General features: G+C 37.2%; 1 protein-coding gene across 3 annotated transcripts; it reads left to right on the top strand.

Annotated features, from left to right (window-relative positions):
• Positions 1 to 378: 378 nt before the first annotated feature.
• LOC129894331 (transcription factor BIM2-like) lies at positions 379 to 17,178 on the top strand. Of its 3 annotated transcripts, none has more exons than XM_055969973.1 (7): positions 379 to 528; positions 654 to 755; positions 842 to 938; positions 3,029 to 3,098; positions 3,202 to 3,297; positions 15,434 to 15,843; positions 16,656 to 17,178. In XM_055969973.1, exons 2-7 carry the CDS (start codon positions 662 to 664, stop codon positions 16,834 to 16,836), a joined length of 948 nt encoding a protein of 315 aa, XP_055825948.1. In that variant the 5' UTR covers positions 379 to 528; positions 654 to 661; the 3' UTR covers positions 16,837 to 17,178. The 3 variants fall into 3 exon arrangements, with proteins under 3 accessions (XP_055825948.1, XP_055825947.1, XP_055825949.1); XM_055969972.1 differs by having other exon boundaries at positions 385 to 542; XM_055969974.1 differs by having other exon boundaries at positions 387 to 512.
• Positions 17,179 to 18,264: the final 1,086 nt, after the last annotated feature.

Raw genomic sequence — 18,264 nt, 5'->3', positions numbered from 1 at the left:
GATATTTTGAAAGAAAAAAAGTAAATGGAGGTGGGTGTGAAGAAGAAGATGGTAGGTGGGTGTGAAGAAGAAAGGTGGAGATGGGTGATTTTTTTTTTAAATTTTTTACTTTAATTTTAGTAGTCTGAAGCACCCTTTTTATTTAGATGTAGGAAATAATAAATTCACTTTTAGATAATTTAAATGCGTAATAGATTTCTATAATAGTTTAAGCATGTAACTGACTTTTCGGTACAAGAGAGTAAATTTATACCTTTTCCTTACAAAAATAGTGTATTTTATGATATGGCACACGAGCCTCAAAACTAGTTTAATTAAAAGGAGAGAGAAAATACACATATAATTAATTTTTTTTATATATAAATTTCCGCACATTGAATGAGTAGGCATGCTTTGTTTTTTTCTTTAAACACAAATGAAAAAAATGAGTATTACCCGGGCAATTTAGCACCCACCAAAACATCCACTTAATTGCCTAGGGTTTCCAATAATTATCCGTGCAACATTCACAGGTATTCATCATTCAGTGTAAGTTTTTGCAGGTATACTCCGATCATCGGAACCTTAGTGGAATCGTCAGTCTCTTTGTTTAATCTTCTTTTGTTAACAGTTGTAAGTTGTTGTTTCGACTGAATTATGCTATCTGGTTTCAGATTTTGAAATGGTAAGGACTGTGAAGAATCACCATGAAGAGGACGAAGAAGACGATGAGGAGTTTTCGTCTAGAACTCCCGATGGCTCTTCTTCTCAAAAGGGTATTTGTTATTTCAAAACTAACTGCTATTGGGATTTGATGTTTTTTTTTCCTCTGATAAAAGTTAATGGGGTTTGAGTGTGACAGGGAAATTGGAAGTGAAGAGCAATGATGGGAAGGTAAGTTCTCATCGTTCCAAGCATTCTGAGACAGAACAGCGGAGGAGGATCAAGATTAATGAGAGGCAAGTCTTATTAACACTTTTTCCTTTTGGATGTCTTAACATTATTGACATTGTTCAATTAACAGCTTATTTGGATGGCTGTTACCTATTGTTTTGTTTTGTTAGTTTAAATACATTGTTTTAATTGTTACTTACATTTTAATGTGTCATATGGTTAGGTTATGACAAATTGCTCATTTTGTTGTAATGACTGATGTGGTGTGATGGCGTCATTATCTTATTTTTTTCTCATTTTGTCGTTACTTGTTATTTAATGATTCTAGTTTATCATTTACCCTACCTTTTAGTTCTACCCAATATCCTACATTTGTTGTAGGTTTATACTTCAAATTGCTGATGTGTGAAATTATTTAACGACGGAACATGATAGAATCTATCCAACTAGTGTATTCATTAAAACAATACAGTACGAATTAATACAATATGAAACAATATAAGCAACCATCCAAATAGAGTGTAAGGGTTTAGGACTCGTTAGAAGTTGCACTGCATGTATAAAAATCAACAACAACAACATACCCACTTTAATTTTACAAGTGGGGTCCGTGGAGGGTAGGATTTTTTGTTTTGGGAGGGTAGGATGTAAGCATACCTTACTCTTATCTTTTGTGGGGTAGAGCGAAATTGTTTTTGATAGACCCTTAACTCAAAAGAAAAAGAATTCAAAGTAGGTCGCAAGAAAAAAATATGACAGCAAAATAACATTTTGCAACAACAAAATAGAGTGTACGCTGACCTTATTCCTATCTTAGGAGGTAGAAAGATTGTTTTCAATAGACCCTTAGCTCAAAAAAAGCATTTCAAAGCCATGCAGAATCTACCTATTATTTTATAGGGATATAATGTGGAGTAAGTATGTGGGTATTAGTTATACATGGATTAAACAATTGAACTTACAAGGATATCCTTCTAACTTATTTCGTCTTTCACTTTTATTTTAAATGATACATGTTTATTCACAACAAACTAAACATCCAACCAAAAATAATCCCTGTAATGAAATGCGATAATCCTTGCATAACTTATGTTTGAACTATACAACCCCTGATCGTATTACTATACTGTACAACTTTCAAATATTCAAAATTATTTGATTTTAAACTTTGATGTGATGTGATCCATTAAATTGACTTCTCAATTATTACTTTAATGTTTTCTCTTGCTACTACTTATATAAACATAAATAAAGTTAACATTGTTTAGGGAGAAATGGACCTTGGGTCTAACTCAACCCTCACAGGCGTAGCTGATGAGGGGAGAATTGCCCAAACCATATAAGATGGCCACAACTCAATCCCTCAACAAAAATGGGATTTGACACCCTCCTGCCTGCCCAAGATTGGACAATTGGAGAGTAGATAACAGAACACTGGCGCCCAACCTTGAGAAACACATCTAACTCAACCTCAAAAGCTAGTTCATGAGAGGATATCTCAATCCATTCCCTCAACAATTGTGGGATTTGACAATTTTAAAGTTCATGTTTTGACAAACACATCACAAAAAAAGGATTGGGAAGAATATGGAATGGAGTGACTATTATTTTTCTATCTCTATTGGACACCCACACCCCTATCTGTGTAACATGTATTGCTGTCACGTGGAATTTGAAACACTATGAAGTATGATAGTGCTCTTCTTTATTTGTTCATTAGCTCTTTCCAGATGTTAAAATATCGTTGAGTTGTTGAACTAGTCTTTTGGTTTGTTTGTCAGCTTTAAAATGGCATTTGGGGACAAGTTTCACAGTAATGATTAACAACACTTTTATATATGAATCTAAGTAAGAAGTGATTTTGCTTATGTTCTTCTGGCTAATTATTGGATCAACTGATATTTCAAAGTGAAGAGAAACTGGTTATTGTCAACTAGCATGGAAAGCCGTAGGTGTTTTACATGTACGTAGCTTTTTGGTTATTTTGCAGAAAAGGATCAACATTGTTCTTTAGAGCATTTGCTTATGTACATCATGTAACAAGACTAGGTTTTTATAGTCTCTTTCTATAGATGGGGAATTTTAGTTGCCTATTCAGTCGCGCTTCTTCAGGAAAATCTTTCTCAAAGCTAACTAATACTTAATAATTTTGCAGATTTCAGACTCTAAGAGATCTCATACCACAAAATGATCAGAAGAGAGACCGGGCTTCATTTATGTTAGAGGTGTGAGTTGTGACATTTCAGTTCCTTGCCGATCTTGGTGTTTTTTCAATCATGTTTACTACATTGTCAGAAAGATAGCCTCAAGATTTAATACAAAATACAGGTTATACAATATATCAAGTTTTTGCAAGAGAAATTACAAATGTATGAGGGAACCAACCAAGGATGGAGTGCAGAGCCCTCAAAGTTGCTGCCATGGGTATGATCTTTGTTACACTTAATTGACTTTTAGATTCTTATGTAATGTGGAGAGCTTCTTGGGCTGCGTATTTTGCTTACAATTCCTGTTTCAATCTCGCTCACTTCTTTTAGCATCGATACAATAATTTGTTTTCCTTATTATAAGATGATCTCCAGCTTTTCTGCAATGAGCTTCTTAATGTTTGCCTGGTTTGGTCCAACATTTACTGGTTGTAAACTGGTTATGACCAACTAGAGTCAAGTCTTTGCTCCTTGTTGAATCCTTCACACCATGTGGCCAAAGATAGTTAAGGTGGACTTTCATTCATAGTATACTCTCTATTAGAGCTTTTAAAAGCGAGAAGTGCAAAGAGGCGACAAGGGCCCAACGACGCTAAGCAAGAAGCAAAGTGAATACAATTTTAGAAGAAAAGCAAAATGACCCTTGCGGCTTGCACAAATAAAGTGAATTATAAATAAGCAAAAGTCAAGCAAAAATGACATGTTTGTCCATAGAATTTTGTGAAAACAGGAAATAAAGATTAACAAACTGAAAAAAGAAAAGAATTTGTCCATGACATTCTCTGGGAAAAGGAAAAAAGATTAGAGTTGTCCCATTGGGTTCCGTGAAGAAAGCAAAACAAGATTGAACAAACTGGGAATAAAAAGACAAAAAAGAAAATAAATTTTGAGAAGCAGCGAGAAAGAGAGAAGAAAAAAAAGACAAAGTAAATGAGTAAATGAAACTTGAGAAGCAAAACTACTATCTTATCAAAGTGCAGTTTGAACAAAGACTTAAAAAAAGCTCTCAAGCACTATTTTTGAGGCTTTGCCCTAAAGTCCCTTTTGGGCTTTCCCCTAAAGTTCCTTCGAGCTTTGGGATCCCGACTTCGGTGGACTTCTTCCACTGGATTAGTACATTCTCCTCCTCTTTATTTTCACTCCTCTCAATCTCCTTCCACTTTCTTTACCTCTTACATTCTGTCACTCCAGAAAGAATGGACAATATGATCTATTTCGTTCAGGGAGAAAGTCTTTTTACATCACCGAAGCCAAGATTAGAGCAAAGGTCTGGTACGACTGGGTGGAAAGTAGCAGATACCATATGCGGAGGATGGTTTTGAGTAGTGGTGTTCTCCTCTGGATTTACAAGGGATTTTACGAAGTGTCAGAAGTGAGAGAATTCTTTGAAAACATGGAAATGCAAAGATTATTTCACCAACATCTTTCTTTGAAGTCCAACAAGTATGGAAGGTTTCTATCTTGGAACTTGTTAGAGTTATGCTTTTGAACTGCAATAACTTTATTTTATTGCTTAGTTTTTGAATAAATCCAAGTTAATAGTTGGTTAGCTAGTTTTTCCTATTTGTTAGTAATTAGTTTATTAAGATATTTTGTAGAGATATTCTAGGCTAGTTTATCATTATCTTTCTACTGTTTTTGTTCTTATAAATGTAGAGTCCAAGAAAGTAAAATAATATAATTCTCTTTGGCCTCATTGCAGTATTTTTCTCTCAGTCTTTCTTTGTTATTTTCTTAAGTTCTTTATTGAAAAACCAACAATTGGTAGCTAGAGCTTTTTTCTTGAGGGACCTGTGAGTGAAAAAATAGATTTTAAAAATAGCTTTTCACGAATGACTCCTCCTATTTTTGATGGTGATCACTATCAACTATGGGCTGTGAGAATGGAAGCCTACTTGGAGGCTCTTGATCTTTGGAAAGCCATGGAAGAGGATTATGAAGTTAATCCGCTGCCTAATAATCCCACTGTGGCCCAAATCAAGAGTCACAAGGAAAAGAAAATCATTAAGTCCAAGGCAAAAGCAACTTTGTTTGCTTCTGTTTCAACAACTATTTTCATGAGAATCATGATTCTCGCATTACCAAAAGCTCGCTTTTTATGAAAAAGCGGCACTAGGGTATTTTTTTTTTAAAAAATCTGTAAAACATATAATTAATTGTTCCAAGCTGCTGCGACTTCTTCTTCAACTTCGACAGTTCAATCAGGTTAGTTTTTCTTCTTCTCTTTTTCTCTTTCTATTTCTATTTTTATTTTCATTCAGCAGTTTTGCCGTCTGCGCAACTGCTGTGATGTTCTTCTCTTCATCTCTTCTTCTCTTCTTCTTTTTCTATTTCTGCGCAACTGCCGTCTGCGAAGAATTATTTTTTCAAGTTTTATTCAGCAGTTTGGCCATTTTTTTTTGAAGATAAAGCATATGCTCTGTTTTTTTTCCACATAGTTTGGCTGCTTTATTATTTTTTTTTTAATTTTGCTGTAGTTGCTCTTTTAATTTTGCTGCAGCTGCTCTGTTATTGTTTTGACAATTTGACTTGTGATTGAATTATTATTTTATTTTTTCTTTGTAGTAAGTTGTATTTTCTTAATGGCACAAAAAAGGAATCCAGCTTGGGCATATGGAATTGCCATGGGAAGTAACACAAATATCAAATGTGGTTTTTGTGATATGACATATAATGACGGAATATTTCATCACAAGAAGCATCTTATTGGTGGTTATAAGATGTTAAAGTGTGTCCAAAGGTCCCGAATAGTGTGAAGGAAGAAACAAAAGAGTATTTTACGAAAAAAAATGAATTTAAAACTCAAATGAATCCTGAAGCATCCATGGTTAATCTTGTTGATGATGATGAAATGGATGATGAAGTTAAAGTGAATATGCCAATGGAGCATATTTTATTATTTATGCATATTTTATATTTTATATTTTTATACTAAATAGTGTTTTTTCTGAAAAAAGCATGCGCTTCGCTTCACGCTTCTCGCTTTTGTGAAGCGAGCCCCTGTCGCTTTTTTCCGCTTCTCGCTTCTCAAAACACTAGATAAAAATTTGTTGAGTGTTGGTCAGTTAATGGAAAAATGATTTAAATTATTATTTGGGGACAAATATTGTCGGATCTTTGGTTCTACTAAGTAAGAGATTTTACAAGTTGAAATGATAGATAAAAACTTCTTATTCAATCCAACAGAAGATGCACATAAGCCTTGCAAGACAAAAGATGAATTGACAGATTTGTTCATGAGGTCAATTCCAGCTAAGTCTAGAATCTGCAGTTCCTCAAGCAAGGAGGACTGTTAGAGTTATGCTTTTGAACTGCAGTAACTTTATTTTACTGCCTAGTTTTTGAATAAATCCAAGTTAATAGTTGGTTAGCTAGTTTTTTCTATTTGTTAGTAATTAGTTTATTAAGATATTTTGCAGAGATATTCTAGGCTAGTTTACCATTATCTTTTTATTGTTTTTGTTCTTATAAATGTAGAGTCCAAGAAAGCAAAATAATATAATTCTCTTTGGCTTCATTGCAATATTTTTCTCTCAAAGTCTTTCTCTGTTATTTTCTTTAAGTTCTTTATTGAAAAGCCAACAGAACTCAGTTAAGGGGTAGGTAAGGCAGTTATTATTATTCCAGAAAATGCATTTAATGACGAGTGGAGGAAACTTGTAGACAAATTAAGTACCTTCATTAAAAGAGATACAACTACCAAACAAGAAAATAAATACAAGAGGGAGACATATCTAACTACAAACAAGGGGAAATGGACTTACATGGAGATGCTCCGAAAAGGAAAATGGACACAAATAGAAACAAAGGCAATTGCAGAAATAGGGGAGTTTGCTGGTGAGGAGATGATAAAGACAAAAATCCATCTCGCAGAGGAAGACCTTCTGAGAAGGTGTCTAGTTGGATTTCTTGCTGGCAAAGATGACACTCCCACCAGAAATTAGATGAGACGATGGGCACAACAAATATGGAAAGGAGCACAAGGAGTCTCGGTGGCGTAACCTTCCTTTTTGAGTTCTAATCCAAGAAGGAAGCTGAGCATATTTTGATATGAACTTGGAAGAGACAAGGTTGTGAGCCCAACCTACAATGGTGGAATCCGATTGTCGGATCTTTCCCTAAGAGCCACAAATTCGACTGGTATTGGATCTGTGCGCTAGGGCTCCCTCTCCATCTTTGGTCTAGCTCGCTAATGAAGAAAAGAGGTGAGAGATGCGGGGGATGGCTTGAAACAGAAGAAGAAGGCACAAATTAGACACATAAGGGCTATACTCACTATCTTTTAGGGCATTTCATGTCAACTGGTTGAAGACTCATCTCTTTCCTATCAACCAAGTTGACAATTTGCTTGGCTAGCTAAGACATTGGGTTGCCAGGTAGATGCACTACCAACAAAGTATCTAGGACTACCTTTGGGTGCCAAGAACAAAGAGTTGGAAGTGTGGAATGTGGTGTTGGAGAGACGTGATAAGAAACTAGCCAGATGGAAAATCCAGTATTTGTCACTTGGTGGTTGGGTGACCCTCATCAAGTCAGTACTGGATGGATTGCCTACTTATATGATGAGCGTATTTCCAGTCCCCAAGAACATTGAGAAGAAAATAAATAGGCTAAGGAGATCTTTTCTTTGGCAAGGAAATAAGGAAAAGGGAGGTTACAACTTGGTGAAATGGGACACTCTCACACATAGCAGAAACCAAGGAGGCTTAGGACTAAAGAACCTAAGTCTCTAGAATAGTTGTTTGCTCCAAAAATGGCTATGGAGATTCTGTACTGAAGATAGAGCCTTATGGAGGAGATTTATAGCAGGAAAGTATGGTTTACTTAACCAATGGACAACTGTAGAGGTTATGGGCACATTTGGATGCAGTGTCTGGAAGACCACTAGAAGACTATGGCCATATTTCAGAAACAACATATTCATTAGTGTTGGGGATGGAATGAAGACAGAGTTCTGAAATGAAGTATGGATAGGGGAGGACAGTTTGAGAAACCAATTCCCTCACCTATATACATTGACTCTACAGAACCATGATAATGTGGCACAAGTATGGAGTCAACAGGGTTGGAATCTACTGTTTAGGAGAGCGTTGAATGATTGGGAAATTGAGGAGGTTGCTATGCTATTATAGGTTCTTAATAATTTCCCAGGTACTACTCAGAGGTTTGATAAGCCAATCTGGAAGATACACAACAAAGGTATATATACAGTGAAATCATGCTATTGGAAGATGAACTATAATATCTCACTGGTTGATAGATGGCCTTGAAAACTTCTTTGGAAGTTGAAATGTCCATTGAAAGTCTCATGTTTTGTTTGGCTACTAATATGGAAGGCATGTCTCACTCGTGAGGCCCTGCAAAAAGAGGCATGCAAATTTGTTCAAGGTGCTTATGTGTGAACAGGAAGCTGAAGTGAACAACCATCTATGCATGCACTGCCAAGTAGCTGCCAGTTTGTGGAATATGTTTTTATGGATTTTGGGGGTTAGCTGGGTGATGCGAAAGACTACTTTGGAGCTTCTGAACAGTTGGCCAGGAGTTGGAAGCAGAGGTAAAAAGGAAGAATGGTGGAAGCTCATCCCAACGTGTATCTGGTGGTCCATCTGGAAGGAAAGAAACACTAGGTGCTTTAAAGGACAAAAAATTACTTTTCAGAGGATTAAAACAAGCTGTATTAATTAGTCTTCTATTTTTTTTGGTGTAAACAAGATTTGGTGGGCGAGGTGGTAGAAGTAGTTGAGTTCTTAGGAAACTTGTAATCTGATTACCCTTATGGGTGTGTGCCCATCACACTATGGGATGTAAGTTTCCAATTCATCATTTCTTGGATGATGAATTTTTTGTGAATACAAAGTTACCCTTATTTTTTTTAAAAAAAAGAAATAGAACTGAAGAATCACTTGAGGTGGGATAGGATTCAAGAAAAAGGCTCGGCGATTGAAATTCCGACGTCGATCGACATCGCCTACTAGAACTTTGTATTCTTGCTTCCTATCTAGTGGAAGCGCCGTCCACTTACGAAAAAGAGACAAATGCAATCTTGTCGAAAAAAGGAGAGCGAGACGGGGGGGTTCTTTCGAGGTGCAGAATCGTCAGACTAGTTCAAAATAGAAAGCTGAAAAAGGGCTTTTTGGTGATAAAATCCACGTGTCGGTAGAACCTACTAAGAGTTCAAGTCAGCAAAACTCTGTTGGGCCAAGGCTTTTGGGCAGTTTCTATAAACCAAAAATGTTGAGCCTTTAACGGATGAAATCAACTTGTGGCCCACCACCACAGAAGTCCAAGACAACTCTTTAGCTTATGTTGACCAAAGCCTAATCTATGAAGCTGAGAAGCTGCTACACCCAAAGGAAATCAACCTTTTGGGAGCAGACTCGACTACAAGAAGGGAGGAATGCAGAGTGAAGGAAAGATAGAGACCCAAGGCAAAATGACACAGATAACTTTATTGGGGGACCCAGCCCCAATAAATTCTGATGCCTTAGAGTGTAGGAAAGACGCACTAGAAAGAGTGAACCTATGGGTCCAAAACAATATTCTTAGACTTAATCAGGAATTTGGAGCTGCATTGGGGGGGGGGGTATAAAAGAGGCCACAACATTGTTGTTAAAGATTGACGAAAGGAGAGAGAAGGAAGTTTCCCCAACTATGATCCCAACAGAAAATCTTGATAAACAATTGGTTCCAAAGGAGTTAAAAAACCGTATTTTTGATGTAAAATTCAAGGATACAGAACCAAGGAGCGAATTAAGAAGTAGAGGGAGGAAACAGACTACTTAGTTGTTATGAAGTTGAAGATACTAGCCTGGAATGTTATGGGGTTGAATAGGGAGGAGAATAGAGAATTAGTAAGGAACAGACATCATAGTCTTGGTGGAGACTACAACAATTGCAAGGAAAATAGATGGATGGGGGAGTATGGATGGAAGCAAGAGGGACAAATGGAGGAATTGTAATCATGTGGGATGAAAGGGCTTTGAGGGCGGAAGTAGTATAGAGTGGTAGCCAAATGATCACTTGCAAACTGTGTGGGAGATCTTGGTCGATTTCTCACAGCTGTTTATGCATCCTATAATAGGAAAGAAAGAAGGGATTTATGGGAAGAATTAGGGAGAATGAAGAGTATGTGCGAGGGGCCCTAAGTGGTTTGTGAAGATTTTTAACACAACAAGGTTTTCCTCTAAGAAAACTAATTGTACTAACCTATCTGGGGATGTATGACTTCTCTAGCTGCATTAATGAGTTGGAACTCATAGACCCCCTTTTATTTGGGGGTACACTTGGAGAGGAGGGGCAAATCACATAAATGCCTCTAGAATAGACAGGTTCTTGTATTCTTTCTCCTGGGATGATATGTTCACTCAGATTTGACAAAGCTCTATTCCCAGACTTGGATCTGATCACAACCCCATCCTTTTGACTTGTGGAGATGAAACTTTCAGGAAATCCTACTTTAAGTTGAAAAGTGGTGGTTGATGTTGAAGGCTTCAGAGGAAAAGTTCAAGAATGGTAGTGTTCTTTTATTGTGTCTGGTACCCCTGACTACATTCTTGCAATATAATTGAGTCTATTAAAGGCAAAACTTAAAGAATGGAGCAAGGAGCACAAGGGGAACTGGAAGGCAAGAAAAAACCATAATTTAGATCAAATAGGGAGCTTGGAAATCATCCAAGAGAGCAGACCCTTAACTGATGGTTAGCGGCTGGTAAAAGCTCATTTGGCTGTGGAATATGAGTAAGTGGCTAGAAATGCATAGATTTTTTAGAGACAGAAGTCCAGAGTCCAGTGGAGATAAGAACACTTATGTTTTTTCACAGAATGGCTACTTCACATAGGTGACTGAACACTATTGATTCCTTGATGATCAATGGGGGAACTGTCAAATGATCCTATGGCTATCAGGGGTCCCATTGAGGACTTTTATCAAGACTTATACAAAGAAACTGAAAATTGGAGACCTGCTTTTAACATACATGATGTGTAGAGCATCTGAACAGAGGAGAAAGAGTTTAGGGGGAGTTTTTGAGGAAGAAGAGGTACTGGCAGTGATAAAGATGTGTGTTGCAGATAAAGCTCCTCGTTCAGATGGATATACTATGTCTTTCTTTCAAGTTTCCCTAGAAACTATAAAGGGGGAACTGATACAGACACTTCACAGATTTCACTAATAAAAGTTTGAGAAGAGCTTCAATGCTACTTTTGTAGCTTTGATTCCTAAGAGGGTCAGGACAAATGATCTAATAGATTTCAGATCCATCAGCCTTATCTAGGGGTGTACAAAATCATAGCAATGGTGTTGGCTGAGAGACTAAAAAAAGTAATCAATAGGGTTATAAACAACCATTAGATGGCTTTCATCAAAGGGAGGCAAATAATGAATGCTGCTCTAATAGCTAGTGAGTGCATTGACACTAAGATTAGAGGAGATGTTCCAAAAGTTATGTGCAAACTAGATATAGAAAAGGCCTTTGATCACCTTAATTAGTTGAACATACTCAGGCAAATGGGATTTGGGAATAGGTGGCTTAAATGGATAGTGTTTTTTATTAAAATTACCAGGTTCTCCATTCTGATAAATGGAGAACTTGTAGGTTTTTTTCCCCACTGAAAGAGGTCTTAGACAAGGGGATCTCCTGTCCCTTTTTCTGTTCATTATAGCTATGGAAGGATGGGATAATCTGATGAAAAAAGGCTGCAACAAATAACTGGATAAGGGGCTTCAACATTAAGAAAAAGAACAATAAAACTATGGAGGTGACTCACCTATTATATGCTGATGACATAGTGGTTTTCTAAAAGCTAAACATGAACGAATTTGCTACTTAAAGGTGATCCTAGTAATTTTTTAAGCTTGTTCTGGTCTGAAATTTAATGGGAGGAAAAGCAACATTTTTCTGGATAAAGAGGTGCAACAAATTCAGACACTTGTAGATATTTTGAAGTGCAGGATAGAGGAGATACCCACAATCTATTTGGGAATGTCACTGGGTGCTAAACAGTATGGGATGGAATAATAGAGGAAACAGGGAAAAAACTGGCTCTTTGGAAGTCACTCTACCATTCCTGGATGTGAAGAGTTGTATTGATAAATGCAGTTGTAGACTCATTGCCAACCTATGTAATGTCCTTATTCCCCATTCCTGGCAAGGTGGTGAAAATCTTGGACAATCTGAGGAGGAATTTCCTGTGGCAAGGAAACAAGATTGAGAAGAGTTTTAACCTGTTGAAATGGATCACTGTCCAGCAAATCAAGAGGTTTGGAGGATTGGGAGTGAGGAACCTGAAGCTGCAAAATAAGAGTTTGCTTATGAAATGACTGGAGATTTACCCAAGAGGAGCAGTCCTGTGGAAGGAGATTATTCTGCATAAATATGGCCAGGAGAGTTAGTGGTGCACACGTATGGGGTTGGGGTTTGGAAGTCAATCAGGAATCTTTGGTTGTCATTCAAGCATAACACTCGAGTTAGAGTTGGAATGGGAGATATGGTACTTTTCTAGAAAGAGGAATGGAGTGGTCGTGGAAGTCTTTAATCTCAGTTCCCTGGTCTGTTTTTAATATGCTTGAATCCTGATTGCAATATACAAGAAGTGTAGTCTCCTCAAGGATGGAACCTGATCTTTAGAAGGCTCTTAAATGATTGGGAAGTAGCATGGGTATAAGAACTTCTAAATTTGATGGGAAACTTCCCAGGTACTAATCTAGAACCAGACAACCTCATTTTGGGGAACCACAATGATGAAATTTTCACTGTTAACATGCTATACAAGAGGGGTCTGAGTGAAGCTACAAGCTGGTCAACGGGACCCTCTGGACTGTTATTTTGGAGAGTGTGGCCCCCACTAAAGTGAAGTGCTTCACTTGGCTGGTAGCTAGGAAAGCATGTTTGACACATGAGGCATTACAAAAGAGGGGGGTTCAACATAGCTTCTAGATGCCTTCTATGCCAGGAGGCACTAGAAACCAACAAACACCTCTTCCTGCATTGTAAAGTAACAGCACAAATATGGGCCTTGTTCACTACCGTTGCTGGAGTATATTGGATCATGCCTGAACATACTGCAGATTTGCTGAGCTGTTGGATCAGTAGAGGAGGAAGCAAGAGCCAGGAAAGATGGTGGAGGACAGTCCCAGCTTGTATCTGGTGGAACACTTGGATAGAAAGGAACCAAAGGATCTTTGAAGGAAAAGAATGCACTGTACAGAAGACTTAAGTGGAAAGTTGTTACTTCACTAGGTTTTTGGTGTAAAGAACAGAATATAGAAGAGGAAATCCTACTAGTGGATTTTATAAGATATTTGTAATCATCTTTTATTCTCTTTACTCCCCAGACCCCACTTGTGGGATTTCACTGGGTATGTTGTTGTTGTTCTCTTTACTGTACCTTTTTGGAGGTGGCCAACATATCCCTTAATGCTGAAGAATATAAATTACCAGTTTCAAAAAAAGAAGAAGTGAGAAGCAGCGGGAAAGAGAAAAATAAGAAAGAAAAGAAGCCACAACAACAGATGCCAAACAAGAAGCAGACAACAGCGAAACCAGTGAAAGGAGCCGTGCCGGTGAGTCTGAACTTCTCGTTTTTTGGGTCTAAAAGACTGCCTTGTCTTTTGCTTATAAAAAGTTGCTCCCTAAAATATTACAAAGTGATTGCTTCGCGCCTCTTCAACTGAGGCACTCACTTCTTCACTGTTGCCTTTCACAATCAGAAAGTGACTTACCTGCGCTTCGCTTGCTCCGCCGCCTTAAAGAGACAAAGTGCTCGCTTTTCACAAAACTACTGCCCATTCCTTCTTGATTGTTAGTAGTCTGGGCACAGAGTTTAAGATGTAACTTAACTTGTATACATAGAAGTAGTAGTGGGAGAAAATATTAAAGTAATGGATAAAAAGTTAGTTTAATATTTGAATAAGAAATAATTCGATCCTTCAAGATTGTGGAAATTGTAGGAATCATATTATTAGTAAAAGGGAAAAATATTCAAATGTACCCTGAAGTATTCAATTTGTCTCATTTGCCATCTGTTTACTTGTCTTCCATGAAAGCATCTACTGTTATTTTTCATCTCAATTATCCCCCTACCTTTAATGTTTTCCAGCTTGGCTCTGACATTTGCCATGGTGGAGCCACATACACAAATAAAAGATTCAAATTACCCCTAAACTATTAACTTGGTTTATGTATACCCTCTGTAATAATTTGAAGCATGCTCATAGAATAATTGAAAAAGTTCAAACATACTTCTGCATAGTTGAATAGGATTCAAACATACTCCTATGTGGCTCCACCATATCAACCAAATCAGTCCCGTTTTTTCATGGCCAAAGGATTAGTTGGAGGGGCATATTTGAGACAAAAGAAAATGATGAAGGCTTTTACGGACTGATAGGTAAACATAGGATAAACATGGAACAAATTGCAAATGATTTTTAGACTTTTTCCCTTAGTAGAATGATGTTAAACATTTTGGAATGTTCTAAAATAGGAAGTGTCATATTAATCTGGATGCAGGAGTAGTACGGATGGTCTCCCTATTCCTTGCTATATTGTTGTTAATTTAAGTTCTCTTATTGGTGTTTCTGCTATGTTGAGTAAAACTCATAGTAGTTCCTTGCATCATTTGCACTTCTCGTCTCTTTGATGTTATGCTTTGGATTCTTTTTTCAAGTGTTGTTGGACTTTGTTTGCTTGGATGATAATCTTTCATGTTTACCCTTTTTGTTGAACTACTCCTGCATCCTCTAGCTATGTGATTTTTGGTACTTAGATTGTTATTCCCTCTGTCACTTCTCTAGAGCCATATCGATTTTGATTTGGCAGTTTAGTTGTAGCATTAAAGTAGATTCATTATTACCACATGGCTTAGTGAAGAGATCTTCAACTCTTTAATAATATTAGAAAATTATGAAGTCAGTATACCATGGGAAAGCAGACATTGTTTGACCCAAGAGAATTGTTTGACCCAAGAGAAGTAAACTGAGTTATATAAAATCTGATTGAGTGCTTTAATTTACTGCAGATATTACTCTCTGAAAAGTACTTGATTAAAGAAAAATGTTGGCTGATGTTACCTTATACCTGTATGCCCCAGTTGCTGTTCAGTAAAGTCATAATACACTAGTTATTCTGGATGCTTGCCAAATATGGAAAAATCCAGATGTTGGCTGTATTCCTAAGGGAAACCCCTCGCCTACGGTTCAAACAAAGGCTTAACATTTGTTTTAATTTCCTCCCTCCAAAGCAAAATTACCGGATTTCAGGCTGTTTTAGGAGGAGTGTTAGGTACAACTTTAGGATGGAAGCAGTAGTGCTTTTCTGAAAGTAAAACTAATTTTCTTCTCTTATTATTGACAGGGAAGCACTCCTGGGCCCGTGGAAGGCTCTGTTGAACATTCCCAAATAATCAGAAACGGCTCTACTCATGAGGATGATATTGTCAATAACCCAACGTTGCTTCCAACTACACAGAGCTCTGTAGAACCGAACTTGACTGCCGCTGCTTTATATAGAGCTACACACAATTCCCATATGTTAGTAGATGAAGCAATTGCATTTAACATGCCATTGCAACCTAAATTATTTGAAAATGCATCTGTTCAACCATCTCCTGATGCTGAGCATTGCCCTTCCCAGCCACAATCATTTGGTTGGCCAGGGAAACAAGATACAATTGAGTCGGATGTTCTGAGCTATGGCAGAAATGATCAGGAAGAAGTGAAATTCAATGCTGAAGAAATTGCGAGCTCACATGCGTATACTCAAAGGTAAGATGATTGATCAGGAGTTCAATAGCTATGAATTGATGTCCTGGTAAGGTGGAAATTCAAATTTATTTCTTCTATGCCCCCATGACTTGGTAATTTCTGTAATGGTGCCAAACTTGTATTAAACCTACAAAGTAGGCATGTGATACAGTATCACTTTTAGTCCCTTGGACCCAGTGGGCCTAGTGGCAGTCAAGGTCTTAGAAGAATTACCTGTTCCAATTTCTTACCATAATTTATCCATCAGAATTGTCTTGTGATTGCCAAGTACATGAAATAGATTCAGACTAGTAAATGTTTCTCGTGGTTATTAGCTGGTAGGTTAAAATGCAAATTGTAGCCTTTTTGAGCCCGTCACAGATAGTTTTTTTGTAAAACCTGCTGCAAGTTGTGGGTTTGTATTTTTTTGTGAATATAATTGACATTCAAAAAAGATTTCAGTGTCTATGACTTCATTTTATATGACCCGGCATTGTTTACCCGAGAAATCAAATATCAATCAGGTTTCCCTACATGGCTTCCCCAACTTTTCTACCTGACCTATCAAATAGAAATCTAAGTTTAAGGTTAATAACAAATGGATCTCTGGATTTTTGAGGTTTGAGCCTCACTTTAGGAATTTCCAGACTTCCATTAAAACGAAGAAATGAATAACAAGCATTTACATATCATTCTGACATGAGCAGTTGTGCTCTGGACCTTTGGGCACATTCTGGTCTGAACTCAGTTGATCTGAAATTATGTTATGATGCTAGGTATACTACTGATTTTGGATTCTATTTAAGTGACCTATGGGTCTTGGTGTTGAGCAGGTTGCTTAATATCATAAACCAGACACTAGCATCGGTGGGAGTGGATCCGACACTGGCCGATGTTAGAGTGCAGCTTGATATTAGCAAAAAACCAATCAGTGGAGCCACAGCTACAACATTAAGCAGTGGAGAGAACTATGATCATGCTCGTAAAAGGCTTAGGACAGAAGGTAGTATGTGATTGTCAATCTAGCATGGCTCCGCACCTCATTTTTCTGCATCTTGTCATCGTTTCGATGGGGATATACTTGAAGTGGTTGGTCTCAGTGGATGAGGTGGTTCATAAATAGCTAATGGTTCTCCAGTTAGGTTTCCATTTAAATATGAGAAGCTGCATTTTCATTCTTAAGGGTATTTAATTTCGAATTTAGATCCTAGTTCAGTTTCTTTTCATGTTGGTAAGTCGACTTTGGAAATTCTGTCAGTGTGTGTGTTCTTTGGTAAAGTTTTTCATACTTGGTGGCAGAACTGCCGGATGTGGTTATGCCCATCTATCAAATGTCAGCATGAAGAATTATATGTACATTGCCAAATCTTTTCCTTATCGCCATTTTCTGATTCGCCCACATAACAGGATGCTGGCTTTTCAATATGAAAGTCAGCACTTGTGTCAGTGTGAAAATTTGGTCCCGTGGCACAGCCGAGTGGTTCAGATGGATAAATGTTTGGTACGAACTTATAGGGAAAATAACATAGTTGCTCACAAGAAGCAACTTAATTATACCCGTCTATTCCTTTACTTTGATATCCCTAAACTATTTATTTGCCTTTGTGGAAAATAGAGTAATGCGATAAAATCTAACAATACGCGAAATAGTTAAGCGATACACACCATCAAAAAGCATACCTACCTTCCCAATTCAATCAACCCTAGCTGGGGTTTTGAGTTTTGCTTCAGCTTTAATGATTTCACTGATGGATCACATCACAATCTTAGTGTAATACAATGTAAGTTGGGATTCAAATCAACAATACGTCAATTTTGATGTTGATGCAATCTTACTCGATGCTACTTGGAAATTCACATATTTGATCCAACAAATATCAATACAACTGCAATAGGATATTGCTACGAACACTAAAATCTAGTATGCACTTTTTCATGGATTTCCACCGATGAAAATATTCAACGATATGGGAGTCAGTATATATTGAATTGAAGAAGAACAATCCTACCATCACTGCATATCCATTGGCTATATCATTAACTCAAACAACCATCTCCACAAGCACGTTTATCCTGAAAACTCATTAATAATAACCACACTTAATTAGTTTTTTCCAGATACAACTGAGTGCAATCTTGTTGATGCAGCTAGAATTCATCATGGAAACATGGGTGGCCAATACATCATTACCGACACAGCCAAACAATCTATTGAAGTTCACCAGATCTATATTGACAAACACACACTATCAAAGTTTACCACAATATTCAGTACAGGAAATTTTCAATATCGAACTCAAAAGTCATGTAAAAGAAGGTATGATACTTGTTATAGCATATATTTATACCGGAATAGTATCATCGAGGAATGAGCAGTCCTTCAGGGAAACACTCAATCACATGATACATTGGAGTATATTCATATACTGACATGTTATCATA

This window comes from Solanum dulcamara, chromosome 7, assembly GCF_947179165.1.
Source record: "Solanum dulcamara chromosome 7, daSolDulc1.2, whole genome shotgun sequence".
NCBI lineage: Eukaryota > Viridiplantae > Streptophyta > Magnoliopsida > Solanales > Solanaceae > Solanum > Solanum dulcamara.
The sequence above is the reverse complement of the archived record's forward strand: the minus strand, read 5'-3'. Positions and strand labels throughout refer to the sequence as shown.